This window comes from Coregonus clupeaformis, chromosome 33, assembly GCF_020615455.1.
Source record: "Coregonus clupeaformis isolate EN_2021a chromosome 33, ASM2061545v1, whole genome shotgun sequence".
Lineage (NCBI taxonomy): Eukaryota > Metazoa > Chordata > Actinopteri > Salmoniformes > Salmonidae > Coregonus > Coregonus clupeaformis.
This window is the reverse complement of record NC_059224.1, coordinates 41,728,370-41,746,765: the sequence shown is the minus strand read 5'-3', so window position 1 is coordinate 41,746,765 and position 18,396 is coordinate 41,728,370. Positions and strand designations below refer to the sequence as shown.

The 18,396-nt window shown below is 44.9% G+C and overlaps 1 protein-coding gene across 3 annotated transcripts in view; it reads right to left on the bottom strand.

Annotated features, from left to right (window-relative positions):
* Window positions 1-299: 299 nt before the first annotated feature.
* Window positions 300-18,396, bottom strand: part of LOC121549129 (serine/threonine-protein phosphatase 4 regulatory subunit 3) — a 33,979-nt gene continuing 15,882 nt past the window's right edge. For 2 of the 3 annotated variants that reach the window (XM_041860985.2, XM_041860987.2), the window contains exons 8-15: window positions 13,908-14,039; window positions 13,428-13,530; window positions 12,868-13,026; window positions 12,262-12,431; window positions 11,812-11,954; window positions 11,134-11,342; window positions 10,686-10,867; window positions 300-1,529 (exon numbers count right to left, since the gene is read on the bottom strand). In XM_041860985.2, coding sequence (XP_041716919.1) covers window positions 1,419-1,529; window positions 10,686-10,867; window positions 11,134-11,342; window positions 11,812-11,954; window positions 12,262-12,431; window positions 12,868-13,026; window positions 13,428-13,530; window positions 13,908-14,039 — 1,209 coding nt within the window. In that variant the 3' untranslated portion in view covers window positions 300-1,418. The remainder of the gene's footprint in view (window positions 1,530-10,685; window positions 10,868-11,133; window positions 11,343-11,811; window positions 11,955-12,261; window positions 12,432-12,867; window positions 13,027-13,427; window positions 13,531-13,907; window positions 14,040-18,396) is intronic. The other variant, XM_041860986.2, reaches the window with a different exon arrangement.

Here is an 18,396-nt window from a genome sequence, read left to right as displayed (position 1 = left end):
ACGGGTTTATGAATTATAAAAAGTTCCCATTCACAATAAAATAACATTCTACTAGACCTTTCAACATCCCCAAAAATCACGTTCAGGTGTCAAGTGAAGAATCAGCTCGAGAACATTGAAAAACAGTTGCCATGTCCCAGATCTGCTTGTGCTGTCTTGCTGATTTCTATGGTCATTGTCACACCACCATAGAAGTTGGCAAGACCACACAAACAGATCTGGGGCTTTGCTACTGCAACATAGCAGTGCAGAAATAACACAATTTCAGTCTCGCCAGCACAAAAGGTAGTAGGACATCATACAGCAAAGATCATTTTTAATGGTCCCAAATATTTCTGAACAACTAAGTGTACACTCACGTAAAAGAAAACCAAAAAAATTAGAAGATATGAAATAAATTGATCACATCTACAATTCCACTCAATCTTTAATCAAGAAAGGATTACAAATTATTTTTCCAAAAAATCTGCAGTTTCAAAGGGCAAAAAAGGGTAAAACTAGCTCAACCTACTGGGGTTTTTAAAAACCTGTTCAAGTGCGACTGAAAAGTTCCTGAACATGTAAAGGCAGGTCTCTTTTGTTGTCGTTTACAAAAAACTGAAGAGAGAGAGCGAGAGGGAGTGATTAAAAAGGAAAAAAACGGCTGGCTTTTTTCTAATGAGAGGAATAACTTCCACTGAGCAACGACGACAGCACTGATGACATCATCATAACGAAAAACAAAACGACTTCGCCCCGTCGGTCTGCAGTCTCACGTCTGGTCCTAGAAACTAACATCTAAAAAGGATTAAAGATATTAAAAGAAACAAAAAATGGAGAGAAAAGGGGGGTGGAGAGAGAAATCAACAGAAGTGGGAGGAGAAGTCAGCGTAGGGGGTGAGTGGTTCTGCATCTGGATTGGTCGGCCCCATTTTGGGGGTCGCTGTGATGTCCTTCCCTGAGTGGGGGGGGTTGGGGGTGAGGCAGTGTGTCATGGTCCGAGCCCGCAAGCTCTTTGGGGTTGAAGTCTGTGTATGTGTGTGTGTGTGTGTGTGTGTGTGTGCGTGTGTGTGTGTGGATGAATGTGTGTATTTGTGTGGTCATTTCCCGCGGTATTTTAGCTTTGTTTGATTATAAATCGTCACTCCGCCCCTTTTATTTGACGCCATTATCGGTAATAGTCTTTTCTCTCCGCCTTTCTCTCTTGTCCATTCGTTCGTTCCTAGCTCTGCGGCCTCCCGATTGGCACTTGTATATTGGGATTAGTTAGAGACGCGTATCCATTCATAGTCCGCTCCTCAACAGAAGCCCCCATTGAAAACCAAGGGGGGGGGTGGGGTTCATTCATTTGTTTTAACAGGTTGAGCAGTTTTTGTTCGTTCCTGTGTTGAGTCCATCGTGGGATCGGTGGAAAGTAGTCATTAACGTTTAATTTTTTATTAGGAGCTCAGCTTGGACTTCTTGGACAGGGGCGGAGTCTCCTCTTTACTCTCGCCGCCCACATCCTCTTCATCTTCTTCGTCGTCATCAGGGTAGTCCACCAGTCCCACCTGAGAGAGAGCGAGAGAGAGAAGGGGGGGGGGGGAGATCGGGGTCATTCATGTATTCGGATCTGATCTTGATTTTAATTTATTTTTAAATACAGAAAATAACTACTTAACTCTTTACCATAACAGCAGTCTCAAACTTAGGCATGGGGGCCACATCAGGCATGCAAGCTACTATCTTGGGGCCCCCAAACTGATATCTGATTCCCATCAGAATCAGCCCCTTAAGAGGACTTTTTTCAGCCATTGAAATCCTTCGGAACAGTGCAAAAAAACAACAAAAAAACACTCTATACTGTATATACACACAGTGCCTTCAGAAAGTATTCATACCCATTGATTAATTCAACATTTTGTTGTGTTACAGCCTGAAATCAAAATGTCCAAGTCGTGCCATAGATTTTCAAGTCAAATCTGTAACAAGGCCACTCAGGAACATTCAATGTTGTCATGGTAAGCAACTCCAGTGTATATTTGGCCTTGTGTTTTAGGTTATTGTCCTGCTGAAAGGTGAATTTGTTTCCCAGTGTCTGTTGGAAAGCAGACTGAACCAGGATTCCTCTAGGATTTAACCTGTGCTTAGCTCTATTCCGTTAATTTCTATCCCAGAAACTCCCTAGTTCTTGCCGATGACAAGCATACCCATAACATTTAAGATGAAGCGGTTGTCGGGAGAGGTTGTGTTTTTCTCTAGCTGGAGGTAAGCAGGAGGTAAGCTTCTCATATGGTGTTGAGTAAAGCTTAACCATGTATTAGATCGTAGGTAGGTAGTTAGTTGTAGTTAGGTATTGTATTTATTATAGGTTAGTATTGTTGTTATTGTAGGTTTCCGTAGGTAATTGTAGGTTAGTATCGAAGCACGAGGCTAGCTAGCTAGCGGGTAGCTACTGGTAACGATTAGCAACGGTGGAGAGCTGTTTCCAATGTTAATGTGCTGCTACCCAACGTTTAATTTTTGCTGCGTTATGCGTTATGAAAGGAACTAGACACGGACATGAATTATCTGTTTAGTGTGCTAACACACTCTTGGCAGTTTGTTGTAACCAAGTATTGGTGCTAAATTGTGTGTTAATGGATGCTAGCTTGCTAGTTAGCTACGGCGTCATAGCTAGGTATCGTGGGTTGTTGTGGGTAGTTACTGCAGGTTTAGTGTGCTAACACACTCTTGGCAGTTTGTTGTAACCAAGTATTGGTGCTAAATTGTGTGTTAATGGATGCTAGCTTGCTAGTTAGCTACGACGTCATAGCTAGGTATCGTGGGTTGTTGTGGGTAGTTACTGCAGGTTGGCAGTGTCTTCGGCCGTGCCGGCTGTAGCACGAAGCGAGCTAACTAGCCGTTTTTCGAACAGAGTCAGAGTCAACACAGTAGCCATTGTGTGCCGGGTGTAGCACGAAGCTAGCTAGCTAGCCGTTCTTCAAACAAAGTCAACACAGTGGCTATTGCTAGCTACCCAACACGACCAGCTAACTGTACTGTAGTAGCTAAATACAATATACTTGTCCTAGCTAGCCAACGTTGAATCATTGCTGCGTCATGAAAGGAACTTGACACAGACACGAATGATCTGTTTAGTGTGTTATCACACTATTGGTGGTTTGTTGTGACCAAGTGTTTGTGCTAAACTGTGTGTTACTGGATGCTAGCATGCTAGTTAGCTAGTTAACACACTATTGGTGGTTTGTTGTGACCAAGTGTTGGTGCTAAACTGTGTGTTAAACTGTGTGTTATTGGATGCTAGCATGCTAGTTAGCTATGGTGTCATAGTTAGCTAGCTGAATAAAGTGGGTTGAGTCTATTCCTTTAAACATTGAACCGCTGTGGTTCACAACAATTCTGATTTCTAAAGGTGGAAGTTGGGAGAGTTTTTGTTCGGGTGGTTCAGTGAAACAATTTTAGTTTCTGAGGTAGAAGTTTTTGGTGAGGGAGGCCCTGCTCTCTCCTCTCCCAGATGCTTAGCTCATTTCATTCCGATCTCCTCTACATTTTTGTAGCCATTTGCTACAGCCTGTCAACTATGCCTCTGCCTATCCCTGTTCTCTCCTCTCTGCACAGGCTACACAAACGCACCACACCGCGCGGCTGCTGCCTCTCTAACCTGGTGGTCCCTGCACGCACCCCTCACCTGGAGTTCCAGGTCGCAGGCAGCCTCTGGAACTGCCGTTCTGCTGCCAACAAAGCTGACTTCATCCCAGCCTATGCCAACCTCCAGTCCCTCGACTTCCTGGCGCTGACGGAAACATGGATCACCACTGAAAACACTGCTACTCCTACTGCTCTCTCCTCGTCTGACCATGTGTTCTCGCATACCCCGAGAGCATCTGGTCAGAGGGGTGGTGGTACAGGAATCCTCATCTCTCCCAAGTGGACATTCTCAATTTTTCCCCTAACCCATCTGTCTATCTCCTCATTTGAATTCCATGCTGTCACAGTCACTAGCCCATTTAAGCTTAATATCCTTGTCATCTATCGCCCTCCAGGTTCCCTTGGAGAGTTCATCAATGAGCTTGACGCCTTGATAAGTTCCTTTCCAGAGGATGGCTCACCCCTCACAGTTTTGGGGGATTTCAACCTCCCTATGTCCACATTTGACTCATTTCTCTCTGCCTCCTTCTTTCCACTCCTCTCCTCTTTTGACCTCACCCTCTCACCGTCCCCCCCTACTCACAAGGCAGGCAATACGCTTGACCTCATCTTCACTAGATGCTGCTCCTCTACTAATCTCACTGCAACTCCCCTCCATGTCTCCGACCACTACTTTGTTTCCTTTTCTCTCTCGCTCTCCTCCCACACTACTCACTCTGCCCCTACACAGATGGTAATGCGCCGCCGCAACCTTCGCTCTCTCTCTCCCACTACTCTCTCCTCTTCCATCCTATCATCTCTTCCCTCTGCTCAATCCTTCTCCCTCCAATCTCCTGATTCTGCCTCCTCAACCCTCCTCTCCTCCCCTTTCTGCATCCTTTGACTCTCTGTGTCCCCTATCCTCCCGGCCGGCTCGGTCCTCCCCTCCAGCTCCGTGGCTTGATGACTCACTGCGAGCTCACAGAACAGAGCTCCGGGCAGCGGAGCGGAAATGGAAGAAAACTAAACTCCCTGCCGACCTGGCATCTTTTCACTCCCTCCTCTCTACATTTTCTTCATCTGTTTCTGCTGCTAAGGCCACCTTCTACCACTCTAAATTCCAAGCATCTGCCTCTAACCCTAGGAAGCTCTTTGCCACATTTTCCTCCCTCCTGAATCCCCCCTCCTCTCTCTCTGTGGATGACTTCGTCAACCACTTTGAAAAGAAGGTTGACGACATCCGATCCTCGTTTGTTAAGTCTAATGACACTGCTGGTCCGGCTCACACTGCCCTACCCTATGCTTTGACTTCTTTCTCCCTCTCTCTCCAGATAAAATCCTGCGACTTGTGACTGCAGGCCGCCCAACAACCTGCCCGCTTGACCCCATCCCCTCCTCCCTTCTCCAGACCATCTCCGGTGACCTTCTCCCCTACCTCACCTCGCTGATCAACTCATCCTTGACCGCTGGCCATGTCCCTTCCGTCTTCAAGAGAGCGAGAGTTGCTCCCCTTCTCAAAAAACCAACACTCGACCCCACTGATGTCAACAACTACAGACCAGTATCCCTTCTTTCTTTTCTTTCCAAAACTATTGAGCGTGCCGTCTTTAGCCAACTCTCTTGCTATCTCTCTCAGAATGACCTTCTTGATCCAAACCAATCAGGTTTCAGGACTGGTCATTCAACTGAGACTGCTCTTCTCTGTGTCACGGAGACTCTCCGCACTGCTAAAGCTAACTCTCTCTCCTCTGCTCTTGTCCTTCTAGACCTGTCTGCTGCCTTTGACACTGTGAACCATCAGATCCTCCTCTCCACCCTCTCCGAGCTGGGCATCTCCGGCGCGGCTCACTCCTGGATTGCGTCCTACCTGACCGGTCGCTCCTACCAAGTGGCGTGGCGAGAAGCTGTCTCCGCACCACGTGCTCTCACCACTGGTGTCCCCCAAGGCTCAGTTCTAGGCCCTCTCCTTTTCTCCCTATACACCAAGTCACTTGGCTCTGTCATATCCTCACATGGTCTCTCCTATCATTGCTACGCTGACGATACACAACTAATCTTCTCCTTTCCCCCTTCTGATAACCAGGTGGCGAATCGCATCTCTGCATGTCTGGCAGACATATCAGTATGGATGACGGATCACCACCTCAAGCTGAACCCTGGCAAGACGGAGCTGCTCTTCCTCCCGGGGAAGGACTGCCCGTTCCATGATCTCGCCATCACGGTTGACAACTCCGCTGTGTCCTCCTCCCAGAGTGCGAAGAGCCTAGGCGTGACCCTGGACAACACCCTGTCGTTCTCCGCCAACATCAAGGCGGTGACCCGCTCCTGCAGGTTCATGCTCTACAACATTCGGAGAGTACGACCCTGCCTTACACAGGAAGCGGCACAGGTCCTAATCCAGGCACTTGTCATCTCCCGTCTGGACTACTGCAACTCGCTGTTGGCTGGCCTCCCTGCCTGTGCCATTAAACCCCTACAACTCATCCAGAATGCCGCAGCCCGTCTGGTGTTCAACCTTCCCAAGTTCTCTCACGTCACCCCCCTCCTCCGCACACTCCACTGGCTTCCAGTTGAAGCTCGCATCCGCTACAAGACCATGGTGCTTGCCTATGGAGCAGTGAGGGGAACGGCACCTCTGTACCTTCAGGCTCTGATCAGTCCCTACACCCAAACGAGGGCATTGCGCTCATCCACCTCTGGCCTGCTGGCTCCCTTCCTCTGCGGAAGCATAGTTCCCGCTCAGCCCAGTCAAAACTGTTCGCTGCCCTGGCACCCCAATGGTGGAACAAGCTCCCTCACGACGCCAGGACAGCGGAGTCACTCACCACCTTCCGGAGACATTTGAAACCCCACCTCTTTAAGGAATACCTGGGATAGGATAAAGGAATCCTTCTACCCCCCCAATTGTAAAGTGGTTATCCCACTGGCTATAGGGTGAACGCACCAATTTGTGAGTCGCTCTGGCTAAGAGCGTCTGCTAAATGACGTTAATGTGCCCTTGAGCAAGGCACTTAACCCTAATTGCTCCTGTAAGTCGCTCTGGATAAGAGCGTCTGCTAAATGACTAAAATGTAAATGTAAATGTAATAACATGATGCAGACACCAATATACTTGAAAGGTACTCAGTGATGTGTTGGACTTGCCCCAAACATACCGCTTTGTATTCAGGACATAAAGCTAATTTCTTTGCCAAATGTTTTGCAGTTTTACTTTAGGGCCTTATTGTTAACAGGATGCATGTTTTGGAATATTTTTCTTCTGTACAGGCCTCCTTCTTTTCACTCTGTCATTTAGGTTAGTATTGTGGAGTAACTACAATGTTGATCCATCCTCAGTTTTCTCCTATCACAGCCATTAAACGCTGTAACTGTTTTAAAGTCACCATGGGTCTCATGGTGAAATCTCTGAGCGGTTTCCTTCCTCTCCGGCAACGGAGTTAGGAAGGACGCCTGTTTCTTTGTAGTGACTAGTTGTATTGATACACCATCCAAAGTGTAATTCATAACTTGCCCATGCTCAAAAGGATATTAATTGTCTACTTTTTTATATTTTTTACCTATCTACCAATAGGTACCCTTCTTTGTGAGGCATTGGAAAACCTCCCTGGTCTTTGTGGTTGAATCAGTGTTTGAAATTCACTGCTCGAATTAGGGACCTTACAGATAATTGTATGTGTGGGGTACAGATATGAGGTCATAAACATTTTTTTAAAACTATTATTGTACACAGAGTGAGTTCATGCCACTTATTATGTGACTTCTTAAGCATTTATTTAAATGTTTACTCCTGAACTTATTTAGGCTTGCCATAACAAAATATTTTGAATACTTATTGACTCAAGACATTTCCGCTTTAAATTTTTTTATTAATTTGTAAGAATTCTACTTTGACATTATGGGGTGTTGTGTGTAGGCCAGTGACAAAATCTAAATTTAATCAATTTTAAATTCAGGCTGTAACAACATAATGTGGAAAAAGTCAAGGGGTGTACATACTTTCTGAAGGTACTGTATATATACACAAACACTATACAGTGCATTTGGAAAGTATTCAGAACCCTAAACTTTTTACGCATTTTGTTACGTTACAGCCTTATTCTAAAATGTGTCCTGATTGCGTCTGGTGTGGGTGGACAAAATCAACATGCGAACGATGGCGGACGCACGCGCCCGGTCTAGTCAGCATTTTAGGCTAGTCCTAGTTAGTTAGTCATTGGCTAACACAAAGCATTGTTTTCCCCACAGGTAAACTTCCTTAAGGAGTTCTGCGCCTTCTCACAAACGTTACAACCTCAAAACAGAGACACCTTCTTCAAGACTCTGTCGAACATGGGCATTCTCCCTGCACTAGAGGTTATACTGGTGAGTGCCCACACACACAAGCCCCTAGCCCCTACCTCATAACCCCTAGGCACTTGTGTAAATTCCACCTCGTCAATTTGAGGGCAAGGTGGACCATATTGCTTATACCTATTACCTACACAGTTCTTTCAGATCTACATTGATGGAATATTATACTCATAAATTCAGACTGCTTTGTATTTCTTAGCTGTCTTTTACAGTGTTATTCTACTCTGTTCTGATCCTTCATATTCGATTCCATTGTCTTCTGTGACTGTCGTGAATGTTGTGTGTGTGCGCGTGCCATCAGGGGATGGATGATGTGCAGGTGCGTGGCGCAGCCACCGATATCTTCTCCTATCTGGTGGAGTACAACCCCTCTATGGTACGAGAGTTTATCATGCAGGAGTCCCAGCAGAACGACGACGTAAGTACAGCTCTCTTACCTATACCTGCATCCCCCGATATGCAATAGGACAACAGAGATATGAATCTCAGAGTTAAACATTATGGAAATGGGACGTACAATGCCTTCAGAAAGTATTCAGACCCCTTGACTTTTTACACATTTTGTTAGGTTACAGGCCTTATTCTAAAATTGATTTTAAAAAGTTTTTTTCCCCCTCATCAATCTACACACACTACCCCATTATGACAAAGCAAAAATAGGTTTTTCCAAATTGTTTGCTAATTTATTAAATAGAACACACTGAAATATAACATTTACATAAGTATTCAGACCCTTTACTCAGTACTTTGTCGAAGCACCTTTAGCAGCGATTACAGCCTCGAGTCTTCTTGGGTATGACGCTAAAAGCTTGGCACAGCTGTATTTGGGGAGTTTCTCCCATTCTTCTCTGCAGATCCTCTCAAGCTCTGTTAGGTTGGATGGGGAGCTTTGCTGCACAGCTATTTTCAGGTCTCTCCAGAGATATTCGATCGAGTTCAAGTCCGGGCTCTGGCTGGGCCACTCAAGGACATTCAGAGACTTGTCCCGAAACCACTCCTGCGTTGTCTTGGCTGTGTGCTTAGGGTCATTGTCCTGTTGAAAGGTGAACCTTCGCCACAGTCTGAGGTCCTGAGCGCTCCAGAGCAGGTTTTCATCAAGGATCTCTCTGTACTTTGCTCCGTTCATCTTTGCCTCGTTCCTGACTAGTCTCCCAGTCACTGCCACTGAAAAACATCCCCACAGCATAATGCTGCCCCCACCATGCTTCACCGTAGGGATGGTGCAAGTTTTCCTCCAAACGTGACGCTTGGCATTCAGGCAAAATAGTTGAATCTTGTTTTCATCAGACCAGAGAATATTGTTTCTCATGGTCTGAGAGACTTTAGGTGCCTTTTGGCAAACTCCAAGCGGGCTGTCGTGCCTTTTACGGAGGAGTGGCTTCGGTCTCTACCATAAAGGCCTGATTGGTGGAGTGCTGCAGTGCTCTGACATGAACTGTCAACTGTGGGACCTTATAAAGACAGGTGTGTGCCTTTCCAAATCATGTCCAATCAATTGAATTTCCACAGGTGGACTCCAATCAAGTTGTACAAACATCTCAAGGATAATCAATGGAAACAGGATGCACCTGAGCTCAATTTTGAGTCTCTTAGCAAATGGTCTGAATGCTTATGTAAATAAGGTATCTGTTATTTATTTGTAATACATTTGCAAAACATTTTAAAAAACTGTTTTTGCTTTGTCATTATGGGGTATTGTGTGTAGATTGATTATCATTTGTATTTATTTAATAAATTTTAGAATAAGGCTGTAACGTAACAAATGTGGAAAAAGTCAAGGGGTCTGAATTATTTCTGAATGCACTGTATATACAAAAGTATGTGGACATACTTTTGTTGCGTCGTGCATAAGAACAGCCCTTAAACGTGGTACACAATATTTTAAAAAGTATGTTGACACCCCTTCAAATTAGTGGATTCGGCTATTTCAGCCACACCCCTTGCTGACAGGTGTATAAATTCGAGCACACAGCCATGCAATCTCCATAGCTAAACATTGGCAGTAGAATGGCCTTACTGAAGAGCTCAGTGACTTTCAACGTGGCAACGTCATAGGATGCCACCTTTCCAACAAGTCAGTTCGTAAAATTTCTGCCCTGCTAGAGCTGCCCCGGTCAACTGTAAGTGCTGTTATTGTGAAGTGGAAACATCTAGGAGCAACGGCTCAGCCACGAAGTGGTAGGCCACAAACGCTTTGCCAAGACAATCCATCCACCTGACAGGTGTGGCATATCAAGAAGCTGATTATCACACAGGTGCACCTTGTGCTGGGGACAATAAAAGGCCACTCTAAAATGTGCAGTTTTGTCACACAACAAAATGCCACAGATGTCTCAAGTTTGGAGGGAGCTTGCAATTGGGGTAAATTGACTTCTACTGGTTTTTCATTTGCAATTGATAAAAGTTAATGGTTGTTAGCAGTGCTTCGGTAAAACAAACCCAAAGTGTGGATTGCAGTCTGTCCTTCTCCAGACTGATTTCAAGGTAAGGAAACAAAACATGTCAATTTTATACTTTGGGTTAACTTCCCTGTCTTTTTGTAAGACCTAAACTACTAAACCAACTCCGACCCCCAAACAATCATCCCATTCTTAGGCACAGAATGAAGAAAACAGACAAATTGTGATGGACTACCTTGACTTGTCCAATAAGAAATGTACATTTTCATTTGAAATGTTTTCTGTTGTTACGTGCCCTAATGAACACAAACCAGTTCCCGTGGAGACGAGTCGGGTCCTACTACCCACCTTTGTGGTGACTGTGGCTGCTGTCGGGGGCGAGCCCTTGGCCCCTGACCCCGGCGAGCCGGGCGGGCTGGACAGGCTGGTCTTGGTGGTGGAGCTGGAGAAGGAGAGCTTGAAGCTGGGGCTCTGGCGGCCTGACAGACTACTGGACTTGCCCAGGACTTCCTTGTCATCCGAGTCTTTCACTGTGGGGCAGAAAGACCGAGATATAGACAGTTGTGGGCTGTCAGTTTTACAGTTTTTTTGTTCTCAGTACAGAGTATATCAGCAACCTTCAAATGCATGAGCTGCCCTTAATTTAATTTCCCATGAGCAACGGAACGAATTGAATAATCCAAAAAGTACAAATTCCAAACCAAAACAAGCACACCTAAACTCCCCTAAAAAAACTTCACATATGTATTTGACCCAGTTCTGTCAGTAATTCATGCATTCTTTCCCTGTGACCTACGTTTCTTCCTTTCCATGAACTTGCTGATGGGGTCCATGAGGTCTTCATTCTCGCCGTCGCTCGCCTTGGTGGTCTTGTTGTCCGAGGGGGGCACAACCGCCTCGCACTCCTCCAGCTCGTCCTCGTCCGCGTTGAACCACATCTCCTCGTCATCGTCCAGCGTCCGCGCATCTCGCCGGAACCGGTGGTTCCTCAGGATCGACCGCATGCTGTGTAAGGGGAGTTGGCAAACAGTTAAACTTGAGCATGACCGTAGAGTTGAGTTACAGATAAATAAGAGATAGCAAATTGATAGAAACCAGTGGATTCCAAATGTAAAAAATAAACAATCATTCATAAGGCCAATCAGCTTGAGTAGAACCAAAAGACAGCAGCCCTAGCCAATTGGATTCCTTTAAAGCCAAAGACAACTACCTACTCATCCTGTAGCTAATGGCAGCCATTTCCAAACACAACCACAGCTAGAATGCCCATTACCAACCCCAAACATTACTAGCAGAATTTGTATTTCATCTGTCCATTCAATCATCAATCCAATCCTCCCCCTAGCCCTCCGGTCCCCCCAAGTCTTAGAGTAGAATAGTAGTCTTTATTATCCCAGAGGTGCAATTCCTTTTGCAGCACATAGTCAAAACAATGGACACAAGACAATAAATAAACACAAAAACGATATATTACCTGTCCAGTTTGGGGTTGTCCTGCCTCTCCCTCTGCTGTTCATAGCGCAGCTTCAGTCCTTTAAAGGTTTGCACGTAGTCCACGTCCTCCAGGGCCTTCCAGTAGTTCTCCACTATGTGAGCCGTCAGGGACTTCACATCCTCCTGGGGAGAATGGTAGTGTATAGAGGAGGAAAGTAAGGGAGGGAAGGAGAAAAATGGGGGAGGGAGGAAGGGCAAAGAGAGAGAGAGGGAGGGAGGGAGGGAGGGAGGGGAGAGAGAAAAAGGGAGGGGAAGACCGTACCAGTCTTGTTTAATACAATGCCCTGCGTCATGTCTTGGCGGTTGACTTCACTCTCGCTTGTCACAACCCTGATAATCGCATTCTTGCTCAGCTTAGGTTTTGTTCTGTCTAAGCAAGGTGTGATATTGTCGAATGTGGGCCCGTTAGGGGTGGGTGGGGGGTACCCACCACGCGGACATATTCGAACATCTCAATGATGGCCGAATTCATGAGGTTGTAGCGGGCGCCGTTGTTGAGGAAGGCCTTGACCACTGGCTCAAACAGGAAGTTCTTCATGATGTAGCGGTTGTAGAACTCGTCCTTCAGCCCGATGATCCTCCGCATGAAGCGCAACGCGCCTGGAGGAGAGGGGGGGATGAGTGCGCATCAATGAAAGCAGAGTTTTACACACATTCAACTTTTCATGGTGATCTTTTGATAAAGTTGATACAGATACAATGTTCCGACCGACTCGTAAACAGTGTGCAGACATACAGTGTGCAGACATTACAGTTTTCTCCTGACTGTCAGCACAGAGAGAGACTCAGCAAGTGCGTGTGTGTGATTTTCCAATAGTGCGTCGGGGAATCAGAGAGAAAAGGACAGGTGAGGGGGGTTTTAAAGGTCTAGAGTGGGGGTGGTGACGCATAAAGAGTATAGTGTTGGCTAAATACAACACAGGCTTGGTGAGGCTATCGTGACAATGTAGATAAGGTGATGGGGCAGGTTTTTGGCAAGCTGAACGTTACGTTGTGTGTTACGGTACTATATGGTGTGTGTGCATAGAGGACTCACAGAGGGCCAGGAAGGCGTGCTGTGAGGCGGTTAGCACCAGGACCCTACGGAGGATGTCCTTGTTGATGATGTAGTTCTTGATGTGGTAGGTGTGGTGCTCCACACAGAACGTCAGCAGCTCCAGGATCAGCGCCAGCAGCTGAGATGTCTGGAAGTCATCTGGAGGGGATACAGGGAGGGAGGGAGGGGATGAACGGTGTGTTCATAACAATCATGAAGCACTCACACACATACAGTGGCTCATATGGTGTGTGTGTATACATGTTTAAGAGGTCATTCATTCACTCAGAGCATTCACACACACATACTGACATAAAGTGACTCATCTCGGGTGTGCGTGCATGTGACAGAACGCTAAATTGTAGCTGGTCGCATCAGATTCTGTATATACAACTTTGAGTGAATGCGTCAGTCATGACAATCACAGGGCACTCACACACATATGCAGTGGCTCATCTTATACTGTATTTATGGTTTATTTGGATAGGTGCAGGTAAAACATTGTTTCTCTTTGCACACACACACACCCCGATGGTGTTTTAGGGGATGGATGAACACACCTTTGCTGGGTTTGTCATCCGTGGTGTTGGCCAGTAGTGGAGCAGAGAGGACGTGCATGCAGTGCTTGTAGAAGAAGCTCAGGAACTCTGTCTTCTCTGTTTTCTGCAGGAGGAGGAGAGTCAAACCATGAGATGCAAACACTGCAAGTGAAAAGGGTTTCACCAAAACACAGAAGACCTAAAGGAAGTGCCTAGGGAGTAAGTCGGGCTGGGTTTACACTCCACCGGGTGAACTCCTTAGTTGCAAATTATGGCATGCAGCGAAATCTCTGTGCGGTGCCGAGTGAAGTCACAAAACGGTCGCGGAGCCTCTAGGAAGTATGCCTGGTGGGTTTTAAATCCTGCCCAAGGACTAGGAGCTAAGGGTCGATTCGAATTCCAGCCACTCTCTCGGGGGGTGATAGGGCAATGACCAGCATGTTCTCAGGGTGAAAGGGGGTAAGGAAAGGTCAGAGGTAAGAAGCGAGCCGCTCTACTCACATTGGCGGTGGCCATCATGTTTTCGGGATCCACCAGGGTGCGTAGCAGACCCATCAGCTGCACGGCGCCGCCCAGCTCTGGGTCTGAGTCACAGATCATGTGCTCGATGATCAGGTTGATCAGCAGGATGTCCTGGGAGAGACACGAAGGGAGATAAACAAGAGACTTTAGACAGACACACCGTTAGCACTGCTCCCCTAGGTACAGATCTCAGAGCAGCTTCCCCTCCCCCAATCCAAATCTCAACCATTGGTGGGGGAAATGTAAAACTGACCCAAGAGCAGAGTCTAGAAGCAAATTCAACACTAGCACTAATGCTACATTCAAAACACCTAGGCGACTCAAAGAAAGTTGCCCCGGACTGCATGAAAACTCATGGACTACCCTTTGTTGCTTGGCAGTTTGCCTGGCTGGCTGGTTTGAAGAGCATGCTAGCTAAATAAATATGGCACTTCAACCATCAAAACTTCTTAGCTAGACCTTAGGCAAAGTAAAACAAAACAAATTGCCATCATCGTCTCATTGAAAACAATGACATCCGACATGAAAGCAGATCTAATTCAATTGAATAATCTCCCCATAAAACGTACAGGTAGAACAAACCTCTAGAATTGCATGGCTACCAAAGTTTAATATTTATTTTCGGTAGTACCAATTACCCCACCAAAAACATTCTTTACATTTACATTTTAGTCATTTAGCAGACGCTCTTATCCAGAGCGACTTACAGTTAGTGAGTGCATAAATTTTTCATACTGGCCCCCCGTGGGAAACAAACCCACAACCCTGGCGTTGCAAGCGCCATGCTCTACCAACTGAGCTACAGGGGACCATAAGAGACTTCATAAAACTTAGAATAAATAGGAAAGTTTTACATGACCCTAAATCTGAGGGTGGTTTTAACCTTCTAGATTTGGAATTGTATCAAATCGCCAAACAAGGCTTTTACCTGCGACATATTGTTAAATGCACTAAAGAGGAACAATGGGTACATACTGAAGATGCGCATGCTCAACCAGGGAAATCTTTTCACGTGTTTTGTTTACAAAGGATGGAGTTAAGAACATTAACAACTTCATATTTAAGAACACTATAACATGGAAGAAAATGAAACAGATTTTACAAGAACCAATATCACGCCCTAAAAACACACCCCTAAGGAACAATCCTTGGATAGCTTTTCAGAATTCACTGATAAAGGCATAGAAACCGGAAATGAACTGGTAATAGGCAATACAATAATTCCATGACTAAATTAAAATGCAATTTTGGACTGACCAATGTGGACATTTTCAAATACATGCAACTTAAAAAGGTTTATAGTGTACAAAAAATGTAGACCTGAAAGCTTATAGGGGAATCCTATTTGAGTCAGAAAAAGGTACTCGTATGATAGGTAAGATATACAAAACCGTGCAAAGTGCCTATACAACTGACAATCTCTTAGAAAACAATATCAACTATTGGAACCAAGACGTACAAATAACTGATTATTAGCATAAGATTGAGGGAGTGTTGGAACATAACGAACAAAATTACAATTAAAGAAAATGTATGCTTAATCCAGTATAAACTAATGTACAGTGAGGGAAAAAAGTATTTGATCCCCTGCTGATTTTGTACGTTTGCCCACTGACAAAGACATGATCAGTCTATAATTTTAATGGTAGGTTTATTTGAACAGTGAGAGACAGAATAACAACAGCAAAATCCAGAAAAACGCATGTAAAAAATGTTTTAAATTGATTTGCATTTTAATGAGGGAAATAAGTATTTGACCCCTCTGCAAAACATGACTTAGTACTTGGTGGCAAAACACTTGTTGGCAATCACAGAGGTCAGACGTTTTTTGTAGTTGGCCACCAGGTTTGCACACATCTCAGGAGAGATTTTGTCCCACTCCTCTTTGCAGATCTTCTCCAAGTCATTAAGGTTTCGAGCCTGACGTTTGGCAACTCGAACCTACAGCTCCCTCCACAGATTTTATATGGGCTAGTGGCTAGGCCACTCCAGGACCTTAATGTGCTTCTTCTTGAGCCACTCCTTTGTTGCCTTGGCCGTGTGTTTTGGGTCATTGTCATGCTGGAATACCCATCCACGACCCATTTTCAATGCCCTGGCTGAGGGAAGGAGGTTCTCACCCAAGATTTGACGGTACATGGCCCCGTCCATCGTCCCTTTGATGCGGTGAAGTTGTCCTGTCCCCTTAGCAGAAAAACACCCCCAAAGCATAATGTTTCCACCTCCATGTTTGACGGTGGGGATGGTGTTCTCGGGGTCATAGGCAGCATTCCTCCTCCTCCAAACACGGCGAGTTGAGTTGATGCCAAAGATTTTGGTCTCATCTGACCACAACACTTTCACCCAGTTCTCCTCTGAATCATTCAGATGTTCATTGGCAAACTTCAGACGGGCCTGTATATGTGCTTTCTTGAGCAGGGGGACCTTGCGGGCGCTGCAGGATTTCAGTCCTTCAAGGCGTAGTGTGTTACCAATTGTTTTCTTGGTGACTATGGTCCCAGCTGACTTGAGATCAGACAAGATCCTCCCGTGTAGTTCTGGGCTGATTCCTCACCGTTCTCATGATCATTGCAACTCCACGATGTGAGATCTTGCATGGAGCCCCAGGCCGAGGGAGATTGACAGTTCTTTTGTGTTTCTTCCATTTGCGAATAATCGCACCAACTGTTGTCACCTTCTCACCAAGCTGTTTGGCGATGGTCTTGTAGCCCATTCCAGCCTTGTGTAGGTCTACAATCTTGTCCCTGACATCCTTGGAGAGCTCTTTGGTCTTGGCCATGGTGGAGAGTTTGGAATCTGATTGATTCATTGCTTCTGTGGACAGGTGTCTTTTATACAGGTAACAAACTGAGATTAGGAGCACTCCCTTTAAGAGTGTGCTCCTAATCTCAGCTCGTTACCTGTATAAAAGACACCTGGGAGCCAGAAATCTTTCTGATTGAGAGGGGTTCAAATACTTATTTCCCTCATTAAAATGCAAATCAATTTATAACATTTTTGACATGCGTTTTTCTGTATTTTGTTGTTGTTATTCTGTCTCTCACAGTTCAAATAAACCTACCATTAAAATTATAGACTGATCATTTCTGTCAGTGGGCAAACGTACAAACTCAGCAGGGGATCAAATACTTTTTTCCCCTCACTGTATAGAATTTATTATACAAGAGACAAAATTCACAAATTCTACAACACAACAGCAGAGTCATGTTTTAACTGTAAAACCAATAATGTGTAAATAATTCATGCCTTCTGGGAGTGCTATAAAGTCCAAAAGTTATGGGCAGAGATAGAAAGCTGGCTGTCAGAAGTTTTACAATCTAAATTCACTTTTAATCAAGGCATGGCATATGGGGGTGAGGTGAGATACCCAATGGGTTGGACAATTTCATTTTTGTCACTTATATTGAAGAAGCCATTACATAAATACTGGAAGTCAAATCATCCTCCAACGTTAAGAGAATGTAAGAATCAAATGCTTAATCATTTTATTTTTATTTATTTTTTTAAATCTGGCTAGACAGAAACAACATAATACAATTAGAAGTATAAGTATTAAGGTGTAAGTATTAAAAACATCATTGGTTGTGATGTCATTAATGTTTGTGAAAATGTATGGCTGTAAACGTTAAGTTGTTTATTGTTTTTATCTATGTATGCTTTTTGTTTGTTGTCCCCCAAAAAGGCTTATAATATATTTAAAAAAAATTAAAACAATGACATCCGGTTTTGTTGCGGCATAATAATAATAATATGCCATTTAGCAGACGCTTTTATCCAAAGCGACTTACAGTCGTGCGTGCATACATTTTTGTGTATGGGTGGTCCCGGGGATCGAACCCACTACCTTGGCGTTACAAGCGCCGTGCTCTACCAGCTGAGCTACAGAGGACCTATATGTGGTGGCGTTCCAGGTCATCTTTATTGCAGTCGAGCTGTGCAGAGGACCCAGGATCTCAATGCCTGGAGAAGTGTTTAACGGCTCATGAATCACATTGATGGGCTATAGAAATGTTCCAAAATGCACAGCAGCGCAACAGCAAAACAGATGAACTGGAATGCATCCACTCATAATGTTCCAACACACACAATCACAAACAAAGACACCCAGGGTTTTTTCTGGATCAAAAAGGTGCTTAGGTGGTGGCCGTGGCAGAGGGCCGGGCAAGGGCGCCCCATCTTGCCGGTGTAGAGAAATGTTTGAATTTTTTTAAGCTAACTTCCTGCAATTCTATGCATTTTGCCATAGCTAATGCGATGTTCTTTTGCTAAAAACTCTAAGTCAATCCTGCTAAATTCATTGTTTTTGGAATTTTCAATTCGCAGGCTGTCTAGCTTTTATTTTGGTGATTGTTAGCAGGGTTATATTTTTTGGTCGCTAGGGTGCCAGTGAAAAAAATGTAGCTGTCACGTTAGTTTTTTGTTCACATTTTATTATCATTATTTAAAAACAACAATGGGTATGCAAACC